Source organism: Micropterus dolomieu, linkage group LG16, assembly GCF_021292245.1.
Source record: "Micropterus dolomieu isolate WLL.071019.BEF.003 ecotype Adirondacks linkage group LG16, ASM2129224v1, whole genome shotgun sequence".
NCBI classification, from domain to species: domain Eukaryota; kingdom Metazoa; phylum Chordata; class Actinopteri; order Centrarchiformes; family Centrarchidae; genus Micropterus; species Micropterus dolomieu.
In genome coordinates this window covers 21,740,004-21,760,970 of record NC_060165.1, presented here as the reverse complement: position 1 = coordinate 21,760,970, position 20,967 = coordinate 21,740,004, and the positions used below count along the sequence as shown (strand labels likewise).

General features: G+C 39.7%; 2 protein-coding genes and 1 long non-coding RNA gene across 8 annotated transcripts in view; 2 read left to right on the top strand and 1 right to left on the bottom strand.

Annotated features, from left to right (window-relative positions):
• Positions 1 to 6,215, top strand: part of abcc9 (ATP-binding cassette, sub-family C (CFTR/MRP), member 9) — a 185,605-nt gene extending 179,390 nt beyond the window's left edge. For all 6 annotated transcript variants that reach the window (XM_046072707.1, XM_046072713.1, XM_046072710.1 and 3 more), the window contains 4 exons: positions 1,014 to 1,117; positions 1,213 to 1,346; positions 2,297 to 2,359; positions 5,819 to 6,215. In XM_046072707.1, coding sequence (XP_045928663.1) covers positions 1,014 to 1,117; positions 1,213 to 1,346; positions 2,297 to 2,359; positions 5,819 to 5,956 — 439 coding nt within the window. In that variant the 3' untranslated portion in view covers positions 5,957 to 6,215. The remainder of the gene's footprint in view (positions 1 to 1,013; positions 1,118 to 1,212; positions 1,347 to 2,296; positions 2,360 to 5,818) is intronic.
• A 6,489-nt stretch (positions 6,216 to 12,704) lies between these two features.
• kcnj8 (potassium inwardly rectifying channel subfamily J member 8) lies at positions 12,705 to 20,468 on the top strand. Its single transcript, XM_046072706.1, has 6 exons — positions 12,705 to 13,309; positions 15,440 to 15,588; positions 16,175 to 16,335; positions 16,550 to 16,689; positions 18,976 to 19,192; positions 19,702 to 20,468. Exons 1-6 carry the CDS (start codon positions 12,963 to 12,965, stop codon positions 19,951 to 19,953), a joined length of 1,266 nt encoding a protein of 421 aa, XP_045928662.1. The 5' UTR covers positions 12,705 to 12,962; the 3' UTR covers positions 19,954 to 20,468.
• LOC123985240 lies at positions 14,547 to 17,967 on the bottom strand. The gene is made up of 3 exons (XR_006828635.1): positions 17,496 to 17,967; positions 16,051 to 16,293; positions 14,547 to 15,645 (listed from the first exon to the last, which is right to left on the bottom strand). It is a non-coding gene; the product is annotated as an uncharacterized LOC123985240 (long non-coding RNA).
• Positions 20,469 to 20,967: the final 499 nt, after the last annotated feature.

Here is a 20,967-nt window from a genome sequence, read left to right as displayed (position 1 = left end):
GGTGTTTTGTCGTGAAAGTCATTTGGCACGTGACGACACAAAGTCCCAGCTGTGGGGTTAGTGGTTGAAAACACAGTGGGAACTCTGGCTGGGACCTAATCTGACTTTTGTCACAGACGTCACGGACTGAGGAGGTCGTTCGAGGGATGAAGGACCCAGCGTCGTTTCTCGGTCTCCTTCTTCTTTCTTCTCATACACACTCCCAACCTCTGTGTGTTTGTCTTACTAGAAGACACAGTGACTTTGTTATAAAAGACCAAGAGCATGTGCTATTTGTTTGGACAGATATGCCGCTCCAGATAATTATGTGTGAGAGAGAGAGAGAGAGTGGAGAGTTTGTGTGTGTCTTGGCGTTTCCACCGCCGTTTGTTTATGTGAACGTAAGCCCGGGGTGAATGGTCGACAGTAACTGTTTCACACTGTTATCTTAGATGTTCTGACACCGTTTGACTCACTCTGACTCTGCCACACACAGATTGAGTAAAAAGCTTGCAGCAGATTTGTCACGTCGTGATTATGGCCGCAGTTATTCTTTAAAATCTCAAGTTTAGTGTTGAAAATAAACAAGGAATTAATTAAGTGCTACATTAGCGCAGCAGTAACGACTCTCTGTATGACAAAGAAATACACAGAAACATAAGTAATAAACTGTGCTATGGTTTGCCTTTTCTCCTTTTTTGGCCTTTTCAGCGCAAATTACACTGCATATAAACAGAACAAGCTCCTGGCTGTCAAAGAAATCTATGCAAAATCTTTGTGTGTGGTTTGTCCAGTCTTCGTTGGTTTCCGTTAGTCTCCAAGTTTGCTCACCAGGTGGTGCATTAAATCAGGGATGAATACATTAAAGGTAGATGCAAGCTCTGTTACTCTACCTCAATGAATGAACAATTTCTCTGACCCTAACCAACAATAACTCATAACATCATAAAATGTTTGTGCTATAGAAATAAACCCTCTGACTTCTGTTATCACAAATACGTACACCCAGTGTAAGTTGTGTCTTCTTGTTGCAGGTTTAATCTCGATCCAGAGAGGACGTGCACTGATGATCGACTCTGGGAGGCGCTGGAGATCGCTCAGTTGAAGAACATGGTGAAAGCGCTGCCCGGAGGACTAGGTACATGCCCTCATCTGAAGACATAGTTTCTGAAGGATGCATTGATTAGCGTAAAGAATCAAATATCTTTATTGAACGTGTCTGTTTGCCTGCAGACGCAGTTGTGACAGAAGGCGGAGAGAACTTCAGTGTCGGTCAGAGGCAGCTCTTCTGTTTGGCCCGAGCTTTTGTCAGAAAGAGCAGCATCCTCATCATGGACGAAGCCACAGCGTCTATAGACATGGCCACGGTGTGTGTGTTTTTGTGTGTGTGTGAGAAATGAGATAATGTATAATTCTCACTGATGTGAGACAAGTACATTTACTGTGTTGTAAGTACAAATTTGAAGGACTATACTTTACCTGAGTGTATCCATTTTATACTATTTTGTACTTTGACTCAATTGCATTTATCTGACAGTTTTAGTCACTAGTTACTTTGCAGATTACTGCAGAGCTGCAGTCTCTATTCATTCAACTTACACTGTAAATTTCCAGCTAAACTGACCCTTTCTCTCTCTCTCTCTCTCTCTCGCCTGCCATTCACCGGTCTTGTGCAGAGTTTTGCGTGCATGCCGTGCTGCCGACAACTGCACGCATGTCGCGGTTCCATTTCAAGTAGCCGGCTATTTAAAAACGATATAATATTCTTTGTGTGGTTCATCAACGGTGATAAATAAATTATCCGAAAGTCCCTCTGCACAACACCAGTGAAGCCGGAGCTCCGCCTCTTCTGCCACTGGGCTACACCATAAACTGTATAAACGCTACGCCTACACATGCGCACCCAGGGTCAGGGTTACAGTTTTGGATTTATTGACGCACTTTAAAAACCATTTATTGTTTTTACGTGTTTATTTACAGCATTAAACGTTGAAATGTGTATTGTAATAGGCTGTATATTAACTTATGTGGGAGTAAACTGATGTAAAATCAGACGTTGAGCACCCCCATATCGCCAAAATGGCGTGATCCTTGTTTCGCAGCTTCGACTTTGCGATTGACAGTCGAATCAGGCTCCACCCATCGAAGCATCGAATCTTCGACTATTTGGGGTCAGCCTTAAATAGTACTATATGATAGTAAAACATAATTTTGAGGCATTATGAGTACTTTTGATACAGTTTGTTGATATTCCTTCCTATTCCAATAATATTCCCTTTCAAATAATAACTCTCACCATCTCTTTTCTTCCTCGCAGGAAAACATCTTACAAAAAGTTGTTATGACAGCATTTGCAGACAGAACAGTCGTCACAATCGCAGTAAGTCCTCCAGTCTGTCCTTCTGTTGATTTTGTTGTTGAAAATTAAACAAATGTGGAGACAAACCACAAGGTTCATTTGAACTAGACGATCAGCAAACTCCAGTCTTCCTACAGCCGGCTGAGGTTCTAGGTTTGTTCAGTGCTGACGGATGCAGATATGTGGCTCTTTTTCTTTGAGCTTCATGTGCATCTATTGCATTATATTTTCCATATTCTTCCCACTTCACACTAACTGTTTTCCCATGCTGTAGCTAATATGGTTTATATTCCAGATGCATTTAGCGACTTTAATGTAATCTGCTTTCCTTTTCTGACTTATCTCTCTCTCTGTGATACTGTCTTGTTCTCTGTTTACTCTTTCTCCCTCCTTTCTTTTCTGCTCCTCTTCTTTCACCTGACCTTCTTCCTCCTACCCCTTTCCTTAAACCATTCCCCTTTTTAAATACATCCTTAATTCATCCCTTTCTTCCTCTCCAATGTCATAAATTTGCCTCTACTCTCACTTTTCTGTCCTTCGACACTTTTCTTTTACTCCTATCCTCACTCGCTCTATCCCTCCCATTTCCTCCTCTCCATGATTTTCTTTAATCCCTTCCCCTGTCCTCCTCTCTCTCCCTTTTATCCTGCCGCCAGCACCGCGTGTCTTCTATCTTGGATGCCGAGCAGGTGTTGGTCTTTTCCTCAGGGATCTTGGTGGAAAGTGACTCTGGTCCCAACTTACTAGCACAGCAGGAGAGCCTCTTCAGTGTGCTAGTGAGAACTCACAAGTAGACCCGGATCAGCACAAACCACTTTGGCACTGCCCGACTCTCTTCTGTTTTGTCTCTTCTTCCATTTTTCCACCTGTTTCATGTTTTTTTCTGTACTTTTCCTGGCTGAGTCTGAGTCTGCTGAAGCCTTGCTGCCACTGACAGCCTGGTTGGTATAAAATATATTAAACTACTGCATGCTGTTTTGTAGATGTTTCATGTCCATGCAGTATAATTTGGCCACACCCTGCTGTGTAAAGGGTTGTGAAGATTTGGAATATCCTTCTGCACGCCACTTGTTTGGGTGTCATTTTCTTTAACAGCTTCTATTATATATACTGGTAGATTTAGACCTGCAATTCAATCGAGAATGTCTTCCCAGAGGTTCAGCTATCGAAACTTTGCGTGAGGATAAAATACATACAAATACTAACTGATAAAAGGACAGCTTCACTAACTGTTATTATTCAATATCCAATATATTATCCATAATGATGTAGAGACAGAGCTCAGTTAAAACTTTATGGATGAAAGATACATTTGTTTAAGATTAATAACTCACCACTCTGAAACTCTTGCTCCAGTCCATGTTGCCAAGCTGGTCGGCAACATGTACAGCTGAACCAAAGCCTTGTTTGCTTCTCGCTGACCCACCCTTCTCTGCTTCTGATTGGCTATCAGTCCTTAACTAGGAACTGCGCATGTGCAACTCCCAACAAAGATCATTTAGAGACAGGATGTATCACTCCATAGCTAAAACGAAGCCTTCAACACAGGGTGAAAAGAGGAGCTGCAGCAACGTGCAGTATGACAAAAAATATGGTGTTTTTTGAAAACTAAACCATGTAAACCTGTTCTGGTACAACATCTAAATAAGATTTTGAACCTGAAAATGAGCATAATACCTCTTTAACACTTAATAAATAACCTTGTTGTATCTGAATCCTTCACTTTGGGGGAATGCCCTTCAAAACGGGTTATTCTTTGATGTTTTGAGTTGCCGATCCTCCTTCCAGCAGTGTCTAACTTGGGTCTGAAGTAGAAAAGGCAACATATAGGCAACATGTGTGTGTGTGTGTGTGTATGTATGTATATATAGATATATAAGTTTTTTACTAGATTACTCACCACTGCTGAAAGTAACTAGTTACATTACTTTTGGATTACTGCGTAACATCACCTGTGATGCACTATAACAATATATAGCCACCTCATATATGCTCAGATCAACACAGATCCCTATTACAATGAGGACATACAGAGGATCTCTCTTATATGCTCTTTAATACTACAAAGTGACAGCAGAGTTGTGAACATCAGCCCAACATTTGTCAAGATAAGAACAAGGCAGGAGTACAGTACTGCAGACTGTGATTCTTACTGCTGAATCATTAATAGCTGCAAACATTTAGGCCTGGAGCTGACTGTGAAAGAATCAGGCATGTGTGTCTTATTATAATAATAATAATAATAATAATTAGTCTATTATTATTATCATATGTAGCCATTTTGCCATAATTACGCTGGACACAACGGCTGCGTCTGTGTTTGCGACCTGACCTTTCTTTTCTCCGGGAGAAGGAAGAATTTAGGAAGTTGCGTGGTGCTGCGGAGAGCCCCCAGCTGCAGTAGTGCATGGATCATGCGTAATATTCATCCAGACAGAAGGAACGATCACGAACCGTTCACAGCGCTTAGCGACACAACCTGTACCGAAGAGGAAGAGGGAGTGGGGCGGTGGAGCGTAAAGGGCCAGGAGATCGAGGAGCGACTGGCCCGCTGCGGACGGTCGGTCATCGATCCCTCTGGCTGGATGAAGTCTGACGCACCGCATGATCCATGATGATAGAGAAATACAGAGATTAATGTCAGTAAAGCATGATGTCAACCCAAAATATCACAAATCCTACTTTTAGGGGAGCTGATGTCTTATTAAGGGGTGCTAAGCTCACCCTGGCTCCCCCGTAGTTTGCACCCTGGGCAGGAGTCTCTCAAATCGTTTGTCAACCTGACAACCTGTTCTGCCCAGGCTAAAGAGCCTCGCCACAAGCGCACTATAGGGTATCGCTGTCCTTTCACGAAACAATATGAAGTAATACCTCCACCCCTTGAAAGATTTCTTTGGCAGCTCTGCAATTTCTGCGTCCTCATGGACTGGCGCTGAAGTCAAAAGTGTGAAAATGGACGTTTGATATATTTTTCTTCTCCTGTTATGCGGATAGTTCAAGAACCAGTACGCAAGTAATGCGAGTAATTTGTTATTACTAACTGTAATGTGATTACTGAAGTTATCAACAGTAATGCGTTACATTACTGCCTTACAGACAAAAGTAATCTGATTATTGCTGGTCGATAAAACTCTATCACTGCTGTGACTGCGTTTCTACCACATCTCTGATTTCTCTGTATGTTTTTTTTGCTGTGTTGTCTCTCAAAACACAGAGTGGTGTGTTGCATGTGACTTTGCAAACTGATCCGCTGTGACTTCCCAGTGGCTTTATGCTATATCTTTTTGTTAAAGTCATCTACATTAGACCTGTTTTCCTCAGGTGCCCCTAAAAAGAGCACAAGGCCTCTAACACATAAATCCCCCAGACATTGATTGACGGCACAGTCATATGACCGTAAATGTGTGTGGTGACGAGCATTTATTTTAGTGACATAAACGCTTTTCCAGAACCTAATTGTCATTGTTGCTTTGTTTCCAGCACCGTGTCCACACCATCCTAACAGCTGATCTGGTCATTGTGATGAAGCGAGGGAACATTTTGGAGTACGACAAACCTGAGACTCTGCTGGAGCAGGAGGACGGGATGTTTGCTTCATTCGTCAAGGCTGACATGTAGACCCACGGTCGACTGACAGACTGATCCGTTGGTTGATCTACTTTTTTTTTTATCTTGTAGAATTATTTACAGACGTCAGTGACACTAAACACTCCAGTGAAGCCAATAATTCACTGTGTTTCTTTAATAAGAAGCTTCTTTTCACCATCAATCACCAGAAGGTACATTTGAAAAGTTGTACTTGAATCATTCAGTCAGCCAATTCAAAATATGGCTTTTCTTGTTTGTACAATTTTCACATTGAAACAGCAAAAACACATATCCAGAGAGTTTTTTATTTCTTGGGTCACTGATCTTTAAGCAACCAGTACTAAGTGGACAGCGTTACATTAGCAATATGAAAGAAAAACAGCTCAGTGGCTAGATCTTGATTTATCTGAGACAAATATATCTTTCTTGTGATCTAGGACTGGGAATATTGAAAGGATAAGGAGGCATTAATCTGTCTGTGAAGGTACTCAGTCATCCAGGTCATAGTTATCCAAGGAAGACGTTTCGTTTCTTATCTCGGGTGTGAGCCGAAACTTCTTCCTTGTCTTTGAGCATCTTCAACCAAGTCCAGTTGCCATTGATTTTAACCTTCCTTTTAGGCATTAATCTTTATATTTCTTTACATTTATATTTATCTTTATATTATCAACAAATCCTACAAAAAGACCAAACCAATAGTCTCTAACAGTGTTGGGCAAGTTACTCAGAAATTGTAATATATTACTAGTTACTTATTACTCCTTAAAAAAGTAATATTATTACTGTGTGATAAAAGTAACTAGTTACGTTACTCGTTACGTGACTATATTAATTTCCAGTTTGGGGGGGTTCTAACTTTGGACAGGTTTGTGCAGCGGTAGAGAGGGAGAGAGAGAGAAAGAGGGAGCGAGCCAGGAGGTGCTGCACGAACATATGCTCCTCAATCAAAAAGGATTTTAAATACGCCTAGTAAGAAAAAACAGAAAATCAATATGTGTGCTTTCACTACCAACCCCCTTCACCCCCCAACAAAGCAGTCTCTCCCGACTTTTTTAACTAATATCATATTCAAAACATCAGCAAGAAGTAGGTTTTTTACAAGACATATAGCCTAGGCCGAACGTTTCTTAAATATAAAATAAAGCAAGTAAATCCTGACTTTTGAACAGCTGTTTTTCTGCACATGTAGCTTATTTATAAGAGCAATATTCAGTAGTTACAAAACGTTACGTTAACACCACTCTCTCCCGACGAGCCCAAGCATCAGTGACAACAGCTGCTGGAGTTTCTGTCTGTAGCTTAAGTTTCGCGTTGCTGTGCTGCTTCAACAGATGCTTCAATAAAAGCTCTTACAGCTGTGGAAAGAACGTCTCTCTCCCTCGTTCTCCTTTCTTCCTTTAGTTTTCATGTCACCGGACATGAACAACAGAAGGTGCCACTGACCTGCCTTACTGTCGTAGATTTACATCACGGATGGTGCGTTCAGTAACGAGTAACGCAGCGTTACTTGCATTAGTAACTAGTAATAATATTACTGATTTAGAATAGTAATTAGTTACACTACTAGTTACTGGGGAAAATAATATTATTACAATAACTGTACTAGTAACGCGTTACTGCCCAACACTGGTCTCTAAACACTTTCTGACTTCCTGTCTGTGGTTCTCAGCTTGAAGCCCACTGGTTGTCACAGTACTGAAAAGGTAAACACCTCACAAATATATAATTTCATTTAAAACCCTCCATCTGATAGAATAGGATTTTTGCTTTTAGATGTTTTATTACAGCAAAATATTCATACATTCTGTCATTGTGGTACTTACGGTATGGATGGAATTAGAGATTTAGAGAATGGTGGGTAATATATTAGGTTTTAAATGTGCCATGCTTTATTTTAAATTAGAATTTCATTAACTTTTTGCTGGGGACCCCCCCGGGAACATCTTGAAGTACCCATGGGGGTCCCTGAACACCACTTTGAGATCCACTGCTCTAGCGAGTATTTGGGGAAGCAAGATGGTGAATCAGTCCAAATTCATTTTAATGAAGGAACATGTTACTCAGTGCACCAGTGTGGCTCTGGAATTTAAAATGATGTGCAGAGACCGTTTCTGTTTCTATGCTGCAGAGTTGTTTATTGGATAGTTTTACAGACTGAGCTGAACTTGCAGCTCCTGTAAGCATCATGTTGAACTAATAGAATAGAATTGCAAAAGTCTTTAATTATCTTGTTAATACTGTCTCTTACATTTATTTTAAACATATGCACAACACGTATCACTTTTATTAATCTTTAGCACTCCTATTATGCAGTATGAAAGCAAAAGAGAAACATTTTTAAATAACTGAATGTTGGCTTCGGCCACTCTTTCTGTGCTCTGCATATATCAATGCATTGTGCAGATTCTCACTATAAAGGATTTTAAATCCTAGTATTTTAGTTTAGTATGTGCTACATTTATATATTAAGTTCTGCCATAGAAATAATACTGACAGAATTGACTCTGCAGCCAATAAGCAGTTTTTTACACCCTTTGTTGAATCAAATCAAACTGTCCAAACAGCATTGAACCTCCCAAAGGCTGCGCTCACATCATGTCAGAAGTTGGAGAAGAACAGGATGACTAAAAGCTCTCATTCCCAAATCCAAGATGAGGATTGTAAAGTGGATTGTTCTTCTGAACTAATGTGACAAAGGAAACCAACATCGAAAGGATTTGCTTCTATTTTTGGTGTCAGTTTTGAAACACTTGTGCAACTTGTGATGCCAAAAAGGAGACCTTAATATGTCCTTCATCCTACTCGAAATTTCCACCAGGAGGTTGAGCTGTGTTTCTTTTCCCAGTTTTGGGATTTTGCTGTATGATGTTAGCATGGCAAACATTTCCTTGGGACAAGATCAGGAGACATCTTTTTTGCGACAACAGAGCGCAAAGGGAGGATGCTGTGCGTGTGGAGCCAGTCGGATAACAACTTTGGTGTAAAGAAGGTGGAAATATACCCGAAACAAATCCAATATGAGCTTTTTAACACACCGAAAGAATTTGTTCATTCACATTAATTACATTTAGAAAAGTACAATCCAAGCTGGCTCTTCATGAGGTACAGAGTAATCAAACTTGTTTTACTTCTGTTCATTTTCAAAGTGAATCAGTTTAAGGATAAACTTGTTGAAGTCGGGAAAACATTTTTGCATTTATACGAACAGCAACAACATCCGTCGTCCATTAAACCAAACTTTAAAATTTATTTTTGTGATTTAGAGTTTATAACATGTGACGTTTGTAAATTGAAAACCGGAAGAAAAAATTTCTTATATAGCACAATTTGGAAGGTTGGCTATTTTATTTCTGGTTTACTTCCACCTTCACTCTGTTCTATCAGTATGTATTTCTACGCCTACACTAGTACAAACACTGTAGGGTGTCATGGCTCAGGCTGAAGCCGGTGAACCCCCTGTCTGTCTGTGGTCATGCTTTGCTGAACTTATTATTCTCTGGGACAATAGACACCCAATATGAGATGGTTTGTTGTGGACTGGTAATTATTTTTAAGAGTTCTAGTGGAAAGTTGTTTGATCCAGAATCCAAATGTTAATCAGTTCTAGTTGCTGAAAGGATTCAGCAAGTTATTCAAAGCTCAAACGTAAAGCTTGAAACTTAAATCTACATTAATTACTAATAGTGTTTAGACTGAAAATGAATCAAAGGGATTCATGTTATGTCAAGGCCGCAAATTCTGTCCCTGAATTTAGCAACTAACTGGTGAAGAAAGTGAAGAATTTAGCTGTTAAAGAGTCAGATATTTGTTTCTGGAGTGGAGTCCAGACAAAAACAGATCTAAAAGAGGAGTGGATAACCGGCTTAACATTTACCAAGTGGCCACAAACACACATTTAACTTCTTTCATTTAACTTTAACACTTTAACTTTTTCCAGTGCAATTGTACTGATGATTCAACTAGAATTTTAATTCCCAAACAAGTATTGGAAATATTGTCAGGGGCAATCACAAACAGCATTTTAACTACATAAACATTTATTAATTTAGCTGACACTTTTATCAAAAGCAACTCACAATTGCTAGATATGTCAGAAGTCGCACACCTCCCCGGCAACTAGGGGTTAAGTGTCTTGCTCAGGGACATATTGGTGGTTATGTTACAGTGGGGGATTGAACCTGGGTCTCTCACACCATGTGTCTTATCCACTACGCCAACACCACCCCTCAACATAGAAGTGATTTTTCCTTTAAAGCAGTACATTGACATTTTTGTGAAATAACACTTTTTCCCTCTCTGGCAATGAGTTAAATGATTAGATTCCTACGACTCGCATATCTGTACAGCTGATTAGCTTAGCTTAGCACAAAGACTGGATACAGGGGGAAACAGCTAGCCTGGCTCTGGCCAAAGGTAACAAAATCCACCTGCCAGCACTTATAAAGCTAACTAATTAACACTTTATCTCGTTTTGTTTAGCCCTTAAAAACAACACTGGGCGCTAATGTGCCAGACTGTTATGTAATAAATGTTAAATTCTTAGTTAATGTGCTTAAAAAGAGTCTACCAGTCTGCCAAACTCGTCATGTTAGCAGTGAATACACTAGTTTGCCATGTTCTCTTTATTTTCCATCAGCAGCCAGTGTGCTGCATTAAACAATGTTTGTGCTTCTGAACAAAATAACAAGGAAAACAAACTGCAAATAGCAAATATTTTCTTTCCACTTTACACTTACAGAATCACAAAGCTGTCTCAGCTAAGTGATTAAGAGTGGTGCTATAGTCCCTTTATTATTGTTATGGATTATACTTATTAAGTGCTTGTAAATGAGTTTTTAAAATAACTTTGTACTGTGCTGAGTAAATGCCAAATAGATTCTTTTGCAAGAATTTCAAAAAATTTTTTACAAAATGTACTCGCAGATGTTTCATCTCAAGACTTTTTGTCAGCCCCGCCCCTTTTACACAAGTTATTCTGTAATATATTAATAACCATGTCCATGGTTATAGCAACACCTGTGCCACGTGTTGATCACAAGCATGGAAGCACACTTACATTAGATCCTTCTTTTTTACATTCAAATGTGTCTGCCTTTCTCCATCTATGTCCTTTATTTTAACCTTGATACATCTTTTGTCTATTCAGTTAGCTCCTCCTTCTCAGTCTTCTCCTAATGACCTAACATTCTTCTTCTTGTTTGATCCTGATTCAGCCTTGGCCAGAACTACATTTCATAAATCCTTTGTGTTTAGTTTTACTGCATGTGAGTGTGTCTGGACTGGGTGTTTTCCATGCAGCCTCTGTGCTTTTGTCTGAACTCACCAGCAAGAACCTGCAGCCCTGCTGCTTTGTAAACTCTTCACTTCTCACCCCAAACCATATTTGTCTTTTATACGATGTCAGTGCAAAAGCAGACAAAACACAGAGAGACAAATTATTTTCTTTTAGGACACAGGAAATGCTGATTTTAACATTTCTTTCCCCTGTAGTTTTGGGGAGCAAACAAATAAAAAGAGACTTAATGTTTCTTATTTTAAATTCAGCACATAGGTGGCAATGTTGGTTAATTTAGGGTTGACACTGACAGTCCATATACCTGCATGTAACACAGAGTGAACATAACACATTATCTACGCAGGAAAACATGAATGCGTATTTGACTTTTGTCAGAAAACATTTGTACAAGTACAGGTTGATTGTTTTGAATTCTAAATGTATGTAAGTGTACATTCTGTATATCCAAGAATTTCTAAACTTATATAGCAAAGTATTATTATGTGTGCCTAATTTTTTTTTACACTTGGAATGATAATAAAATGGTTTTAAGTGAAGTGAATATTTTCTTTCTGCAGGACAATGATCCTCCACCTGTTTAATATATTGCTGAATGGCGCCCCCTGGTGCCCAAGTCTCACATTTCTAATTGCTATTGCAACAATTTTAAAATTTTAAAACCACGGAGTAAAGAATTTAGATATGTGGTTTATACATTTCTTTTTAAAACACAATAACAGCACATCCGGAAAAACAATTATTCAGATTCAAATCAGACAAAAACAAGTAAAATTTTACCTGTATGGTTATTTGTTACCATCTAACAATTCATTCTACATTTCTAAATATAAAATGTTCATTTATTTGTGTCACACCATTGTTAGTGGAGTGGGTTAACATTTAGCTTGCCTGGAGACGATTTCTATACCATCATGTCTAAAAATGATTGAAGGCCCTTTCTGCATTAAATGTACAGTTTCTCTTACAAAAGTGTTCTGGATGCTCAGAGACACTCGGGGGGAAAAAAAGAGAAAGAACAGACTTAAAACCATGTTTCAAGTTAATCTAGCATACATTACATCATTTGATTGCAGCTGCAATTTAAAAATGAGAAGGAAATGTAAACTTTAGTTAATTAATCATATTAATTCAGATAGTCCATTTGCTCCTTTTATGAGACAGTTAATTAAAATTAATTAAAGTCCCCCTGAAGGGAACACTGCCTTATGATGAATGTCCATTTTCCACCCTGAATGACAACTAAAAAATATTAAAATAATCTACCAAATAAAGGCCATGACAGAGACCAAATTACACACCTATATGCTCTGTGTTTACACCAGGGAACAGCATCCATTAGTTTTTACATCTTAAACCCGTTACAATTATGTGGATTGGTGGAAACACAAATAAGGGGGGTTGTGATTCGGTTCGGTTTGATTTTAATTGTGTTTTCCGGCGGTCCCTGAATGGTCCTTGAAGGCAGCGGCACCCTGGTCTGACCGAGTCTGGACTCTGGAAGTTGGACTACGTCAACAGGAGAGTGGAAACCGTCCCAGCCCTCAGAGGAGCTGAGCAGAGGCGGCGCGCTGCGGTCGCTCCGAAACATCCCCAAATGTAGACAGATGGAAAAGAGTTTGTGCGTCTTTGAGCCTTTTTCCTGCACGTGGACATGTTTGATCCGCGCGTAAAGACGCACTGAAAGCGGACTAAAAAGCAGCTTTGACGCGTTTTCTTGACCATCAAGAGCAGTAGCAGAACATGTTGGCAAGAAAAAGCATCATCCCGGAGGAGTTCGGTTTGCCGGGGCTCGCCTCCCGCATGCCCCGCAAGCCGGTGTTCAGGGACCGCGTGAATAAAGCGCGCTTCATTGCCAAAAACGGCTCGTGCAACTTGGCGCACAAAAACATCCGCGAGCAGGGCAGATTCCTGCAGGACGTCTTCACCACGCTGGTCGACCTTAAATGGCGCTTTACTCTGGTCATCTTCACCACGACGTTTGTCAGCAGTTGGCTGCTGTTTGCCATGAGCTGGTGGCTGGTGGCTTTTGCGCATGGAGACCTGGACCCGGAGCGGCAGAACGGGACCCACTGCGTCACCGACGTCAAGTAAGAAAGAGACAGAGCGCTGTGAATATTATAGAGGTTCAAATTAATAATGCAATTTAGATTGTTGAAGTGTGTTTGATGAGATTTGAAACATGTTTTTGCGGTCACTTGAATCCTTTCCATCTATCCTCGGTTGATCCAAACCTCTAAACTCCCACCCTCCTCTTCCTCTTCTCCTTCTCTTCCTCTTTCTCCTTTTAAAAAAAAAAAATCGATAAAAGAAGAGGAAGAGAGGGAGAGAAAGGTATGGATTAAAAGTTAGGAAACTTTTGCTCTCATAATTTCAGGGGAAATAAAGTAAAGATGACAGGGGAAAGGAGAGTTTGGCACCTCCCTCTTATTGTAGCTCACCAACACTTCCCCCTTCCATACTTTCATCTTTCCTTCCTCCTTTCTGCCTTTCCTTCCTTTTCTTTCTTCCTTTCTTTCCTCCCTTCCTCTGTCTCTCCTTTTCATTAGTTGTCAGCCACTTCTCCCTGTCTTCTTTTTCCACTCCTCAACAGTGATGCAAAGTCAGTACATTAACTCAAGATCTAAGTACAATTTTGACTACCTACTACTTGTTGCTCAGTATAACACTTATAACACTTCTCCTTCAATACATTTCAGAGTGAAATTTTGTACTTTTTACTCCATTACATTTATTAAACAGCTACAAGTCACTTTTCAGAGTAAGTTTTTTGTTTTGTAATATAAAACACATTGTTGAAGATCAAACCAGTGGTTCCCAGCCTTTTTTTCTTGTGTCTTACAAAAATCAGTGTTGGGGCTTCTTGTCATGTTATAGATGTTAATGAATTATTAGCAGTTCCACAAAAGAAACATTTCCCCTCTAAACTTCTCACATGGTTTGATTAAAATAACAGTTGGAATATTTCACAAAGAAAGCAAAAAAGTCTAAAAGTCAAAACAGATTTGATCAGAACATTTTTTTCTTCTTCTTTGCTCTACCATTAATCATTTCACGACCCCTCAGATCTGTCTTGCGACCATTTGGATGGGCCCGAGCCCTATTTTGTGAACCACTGGACTAAACTAGCTGTTTATAACTGAAACTGTAGGCCTATATAAAGTAGTTAAAACTAGCTAACTGTATTTAAAGCAGTTAAAACTAGCTCCACCTCAAGCAGCTACAACAATTAAATGCTGCATATTGTTGCATCAGAACTGAAAATGGATTCAGGGTCCATTATTCTGCAGAGTGAGTACTTTTACTTTTGATACTTTACAGACAAGGTAAAAGGTAGGTTAGATTTATTTGTTATTTTACAACACAGGTGAAGATTGTAGTTCCCTTTATGCCACTCACAAGGAGCAAACGTTTTATAGTCTACAAAAATTATACAATTATATACAGAAATAAAACTATTTTACATGGTTCAGTGCTGAGGATTCTCACTGGGGGAAGAAGCTGCTCTGCAGTCTGGTGGTGTGACAGCAGATGGCAGCAGTGTAAAAAGGCTGTGGCTGGGTGGGTACTGTGCTTTTATCATTTTGGCACTGCAGGCACCTCACCGATATCACTGATGCCCGGTAATGAACTTCTGTGTGGTTTTAATCACCTCCTGCAGCTACAGTATGTAGCATTTTGAATAAGGACTTTTTCATGTAATGGAGCATTTTTACAGTACTTAAATAAATTATCTAAATACTTCATCCATCACTGCTTTTCAGACTTCCCCCCGTCTTTTCCATCCCTTTCACTTGAAACCTTGAATGTCACATAATCAGTGGAAAGATCCTTAACCACCATCATGCAGCTGCAGGATTGTAAAATGTTTTTGTTTCCATTTTGTTGCTTTGTGAATCTGTCTTATTCTCATAACTGACCAAATGTAATCAAAATGATGCCTTAAATAGGAGCAGATCTTGAGAAAAAGGGCCAGACTGATTTAAGACGATTTCACTAAACATCAGAAAAATGTAAAGCTGCAGGAGAAGATTTATTCTTTTCTAAAAATATACCCATTATATCTGCCAAAATCTGAAAGTGGGCCCCAAGACACTGATAAGTGACTCTGTTTGGCAAAATGAAACGGTTCTGAAGAGTGTGTACATGAAACTCAAAGGATCCTGGTCTTCTAAATATCAAGTTCAACAAGTCATGACAGCAGAACTCTCTCTCCTCAGGTCGTTCACTTCAGCCTTCCTGTTCTCCATCGAGGTTCAGGTGACCATCGGCTTTGGAGGACGTATGATAACGGAGCAGTGTCCGACTGCAATCACCGTCCTCATCATGCAGAACATAGTGGGGCTCATCATCAACGCTGTCATGCTGGGTGAGACTTGGAAACGGTTTCCCAGTTCAGGGGTCACATGCTTACAAGGAAATGGCCCTCAGAAGACATGAAAATGAGACAAAAACTATAAGGCGTGGGGAAAGAAGTGTGATGGAGTACTTATAGTGTGATATTTTACTTAAGTAAAAGTTGCATTACCACCAGAATTACCCATTTTCAGAATATTATGTTGTATTATAGTTATTGATGTATTAATGTGTTACTTTAATATACTTTTAATACTTTATATTCTGCTGGGTAGCTTGTGAAATCCACCAAGGGATCAATCCCTTTTTATGTCATCTTAACCTATTGTACATCTTAATTTATAAGTTAAGTAACTACATTCATCACACAAATGTAGGTGAGAAAGAAGTACAATATTTCCCTCTGAATTGTAGTAGAGTGGTATAAAAGTAGCAGATATAAAGTAACAGAAATTGTAGTAGTAAATGTACTTACTATAGTTACATCCCACCACTGTTAACTGAGACAACCAACACATGATGGACCTGCTGACATATCAGTAAAGCAGACATAAATCCTCATGGCCAGATTAGATCGCTGATTAGTTTCCTCTCCTCAGGTTGCATCTTCATGAAGACGGCTCAGTCAAACCGTCGAGCGGAGACTCTGATCTTCAGCCGTTACGCTGTGATCGCTGTCAGAAACAACCGCCTGTGTTTCATGATTCGTATCGGGGATCTGAGGAAGAGCATGATCATAGGAGCGACCGTCAGGTTACAGGTGATTGTCTAGTTTTTTCTTAAACATCTGCATCCGAGGACAGTCCACAAATCTAATCTGAGAGGAGGAACAAGTGCAAAGTTTATTTTAGTCTTTAAAACAAAGGTGTAAACATACAGTTGCTGCAAATTTCCATCTCCCACAATCCTTTATGTCTGAGTTCTTCTAATAAGATTTAAGTCATCTGACAGTTATTGTTAAACACCATCTGCAGGTGGTGAGGAAGACGACCACACCAGAGGGGGAGGTGATCCCCATCCATCAGATCGACGTTCAGACAGAGACCGCTGTGGCCAGCAACAGCCTGTTCCTCCTCGCCCCGCTCATCATCTGCCACATCATCGACAAAGACAGGTACAAAGAAGCAGGTCCTGCAGTGGTGATGTGGATGTAGTTAATCCAGACTAAACAGAGGTCAGTGATGAGGAGTTTACACGTCCGCTCCGCTCCCGATATCACCCACTAAATGCCAAACCCTAACCCTCCAGCACCCCTGTGACCCCTACCCCCTTTGAGCCTCTGAAGATTATTCAAATGAAACGGTAAACAAAAGGATCATTTCTCTTTGGTTGAACCTCTTTCAGGATAGCATGTAGGTCCTGCAGCTGAGAATGGGATTAGGAGGTGCAAATTTGAGCACTGGATCTTGTATGTAACTCACTACCTCCATCTGCTGGTTAAACACAAACTTACAGGACAAGAGAGAAAACTCCTACACTACAAAGTCATTGTCAAGAGGTTTTGAGTATGTTGTGTTAACTATTGTCAGTTATTATGAATCCTGCTGCAGGAAGATCTCAGAAAAACAAAGAAATCTGAAGAATAGCTGTTGGCTCTTATAGCTTTTTAATGGAGGTTTCTATCACATCTTAGAGTCTTCATGCTCAATGTTTTCAGCAGCATTTTTGTGTATTCATCAGAAACTCACAAGTAAAGAGATGAAAGGGGAACGGCGCCTTAAATGTGTTTAATCTGTGGAAAAACATTGTGTTGTCTCTTCATAGTCTTGCATCATTTTCTATTGATCTAATCAATTACAGTGGTCATGTTACAGTTAGTGGTGGTGAGGCAGGTTGGAGGACCCAAACGCAGGACTCAAGGCAGAGGAGGTACGGTTCAAAAGGTGATTTATTTAACAAACAAAAAGCGAGCACACTTACATACTGAGTGGCTGAGTCCAGAAAAAGCCAAATGAGAAACGAAACACAAATCCAACACAGGTAATCCAAAACACCAAGAGCCGGAAAAACAGCGAGGCGACACGCTGGACGAGACTGAAGTCACGACTGACAGGGGGTAACACAAACAATGACCGGACCAAGACTGGAGAGAAACACCAAACATATATACACCAGGGACTAACGAGCACGGCGGGAGTAACACAGGTGACAGACATGAGACTAACGAGACACAGGCAGGTGAAAACAGACAGACACCAATAAGACCATAAGGAAACTAATGATAACCAGGAAGAAACAGAGAATAAGTGACTGAACCAGAACATAAGCAGACAGATCACTAGTATACCAAAACTACAACTAACAGGGAAAACAGACTGAACTAAGATTAAACAGAACGCAGGGCAACATGGACAAAATAATATCAAAGTACACGGACCAGGAGTATACACTAAGACACGGATAAAAATGCAGGACATAACTAGAATATGAGACTAGACAGATACTAAGAAAACTTAAAGCGAATTAACAAAATAATAAACTAGACTACAAAACTCCAAACCATGACAATATCAAATAAACACAGGACCAAGAGCTAAGATAAAAGACAAGACATAAACTACTAAGGACAAGGAACGAGACAAACAGGCAAATAGAAGGACACATGAAACAATGGCAAAAAACTCAGAAACTCACAGGGAAAAACTACAACTCACAACAGGTCAAGTACATAGATTTCTTGTGTAGCCTACTAACTGGGCAGATTCAGCACATTATCACAATTAGTACTTAAATCTTTTGTTTAAAAAAACTGTCACAGGTACATACAATAATATCTATTTTCAGCGGCGGGTTAACACACATCTGTTGCTCTACTTAGAAGGATGGTGTTTGTGGCGCTGGGCCAGAATAAACTACAGTGTGTGTGTTCATGGTGATGAAGCAACAATGAGGCTCAGTGATGGGTTTTTAATAGTTTTTGGACAACAGTGGAGCTCTATGGCTCAGAGGAGGAAGATATATACACAGCCTATACTTGTTAGTATGATCAATTTATTGTTTTGTTAATGGGATTTGTCCTTTAATGTATTCCTGATTGAGCACATTGCATACTCACAACCTGCTAAACATCACTAAGTTGTAGGAAATTGGGACTCAGCTACAGAAACTTATGATGCAGATGCAGTGTGATTATGTCGAACGAATCAAGTACCAATAAAGTACATACAGATTATGTTCACTATGTGGGACATGGGAGTAACAACTGAGCATTTAGGAGGAAACAGGTTACATATGGGGAACAGCTCTGGAACAGAGGTTTGGGGGAAATGGTTTTAACAACACAGATATTCTGCGAAACCTATAAGGTAATTGTGTTCCGTTATAATATGCCATGAGTTTAATGCATGAATCACTGGACACTGTAAAGACGTAGTTGTGACCTTTCTGTATCTGCTGTCAGCCCGCTGTACGACCTGTCAGCCATGGAGCTGCAGTGCAGCGACCTGGAGGTGATCGTCATCCTGGAGGGGGTCGTGGAGACGACAGGGATCACCACACAGGCCCGGACCTCCTACGTCTCAGAGGAGATCAAGTGGGGTCACCGCTTTGTTCCTATAGTAACGGAGGAGGAGGGCGTGTACTCTGTGGACTACTCCAAGTTTGGTAACCTAGTCAAGGTAAGAGTTAAATTGGTACACAAAGTGTCAGAATAAATAAATATAGGATTGATACTTACTTTGGATACTAACAGTTACTATATTTTAAGTATCCCTTCCTTGTTTAATTGATGATTGATGCTCTTTTCTATTGGTATTGTTACCTTTATCTTACTTACTAATTATTGAGGTAGAAATTAATGCCATAATCTTTCCTTGTCTGGTGTTATTTCGTTTTGTAAAGCACTTTGTAACATTGTTGAGAAAAGTGGTAGATAAATAATGTTTACTATTATTATTATTATTATTATTATTATTATTATATTATTATTATTATTATTATTATTATTATTATTATTATTAATAATAATATTATTAGGCTACAATGCTGGCCATAAAAAGAGAAGCAATCTATAATCAGGCATGTGGATTATTGCTCAACATCCTACTGACGTGGTAATAATTTGCAAAGGGACAGACCGACAGACATAGCTAACACCTCTAAAAATGTTCTGTTGTTGTTCTTGAAGGTAGCGACGCCGCCCTGCAGCGCCAGAGAACTGGACGAGAAGCCGTCCATCTTAATCCAGACTCTCCAGAAGAGCGAGCTGTCGCACCAGAACTCGCTGAGGAAGCGTAACTCCATGCGACGCAACAACTCCATGCGTAAAGTCGCAGGAAGCACCGGAAACCTGCGCAGGAACAACTCGGGGCTCGCACCACCTAAAGTCCAGTTCTTCACCCCGACCGAGGGAAGCCAGACCCTGAACGCCGTCACCTGACATGAGGCCTGCCTTCTGCTGGCTGCTCTGCTCCTCCTGGTGGGAAGGAGGATTGTGGGTGTTAGTGTGTCTCTTGCTCTGATGGGACACATTGTTTTCCTGTTCCCTGCCTTTTCTAGACTTGTTTCCTACCACTTTTAATGTTAATGTTACTCCATGTTTGTTTACGTACTTGGAGTAATCTAGTTCTTATTAGAAATAACTGTTCAAGTAGTTGACGTCTTGCAGTTCAGCCGCACTGTAAACCTCTTCAGAAAATATTTCTCCGCACTGATACAACCACCACAAACCAAAAGTAAAGCATTGTTTCTGTTCATTATCATTAAAGCAAACATGGGGCCTTTATAGCCATTTTACAGTTTTGGGGAGATAAATTTTCTTAACGATTAAAGTCACAGTTTAACTACTAGTAGTGGTAACTAGTGACATCTAATCACTGTACTGTACATGTGTATTTTTCACTTTATTTTGTCATTTTCTGTTGTTTGAGAATAAATGCACTCCTTTCATCTGAATGTGGTTTCAATATCTGAAGTGCTCAAATGATCCCGGTGACTAAGTGTGTTAATTTAATAGTTAGCACAACCAAACAAATGCATCATTACACATTTAAAAATGTATAAATAAAATGGCTATACAAATAAATATATTTACAGATTTAATTCTGTATAAATCAACAGATGTATGGAGTATAAATTGTAAAAGGTGGTGTGTGTCGAATAGAGCCCAGTAATTTGAAACGTTAAGGATTCATTATTATTTAAATTTGAAGCATATACAGCAGTTTTGCATTAGGTAAAGAATGGAAAGAAACATATCTCGTGAAAAGCAGTGTTGCTTTTTTGTTTTTATGTTATGTACACAATTGTTTTTATTGAAGTTATGATTATAGCATTATATCAATGTAACAGTATTTTAATGAGAATTAGATTAGAGATATTTTGCAGTTAATATAACATAACATGCACAGGTTTCTTAAATAAAGTTGGAATTTTAGTACTTGCACCAGAACAT

Excerpts from the sequence above, each read along its gene's own strand:
- kcnj8 (XM_046072706.1), top strand. The coding sequence starts at position 12,963 with ATGTTGGCAAGAAAAAGCATCATCCCGGAGGAGTTCGGTTTGCCGGGG. Across the intron at positions 13,310-15,439 it reads CACTGCGTCACCGACGTCAA|GTCGTTCACTTCAGCCTTCC; the intron begins GTAAGAAAGAGA and ends CTCTCTCCTCAG. Across the intron at positions 19,193-19,701 it reads AGTTTGGTAACCTAGTCAAG|GTAGCGACGCCGCCCTGCAG; the intron begins GTAAGAGTTAAA and ends TTGTTCTTGAAG.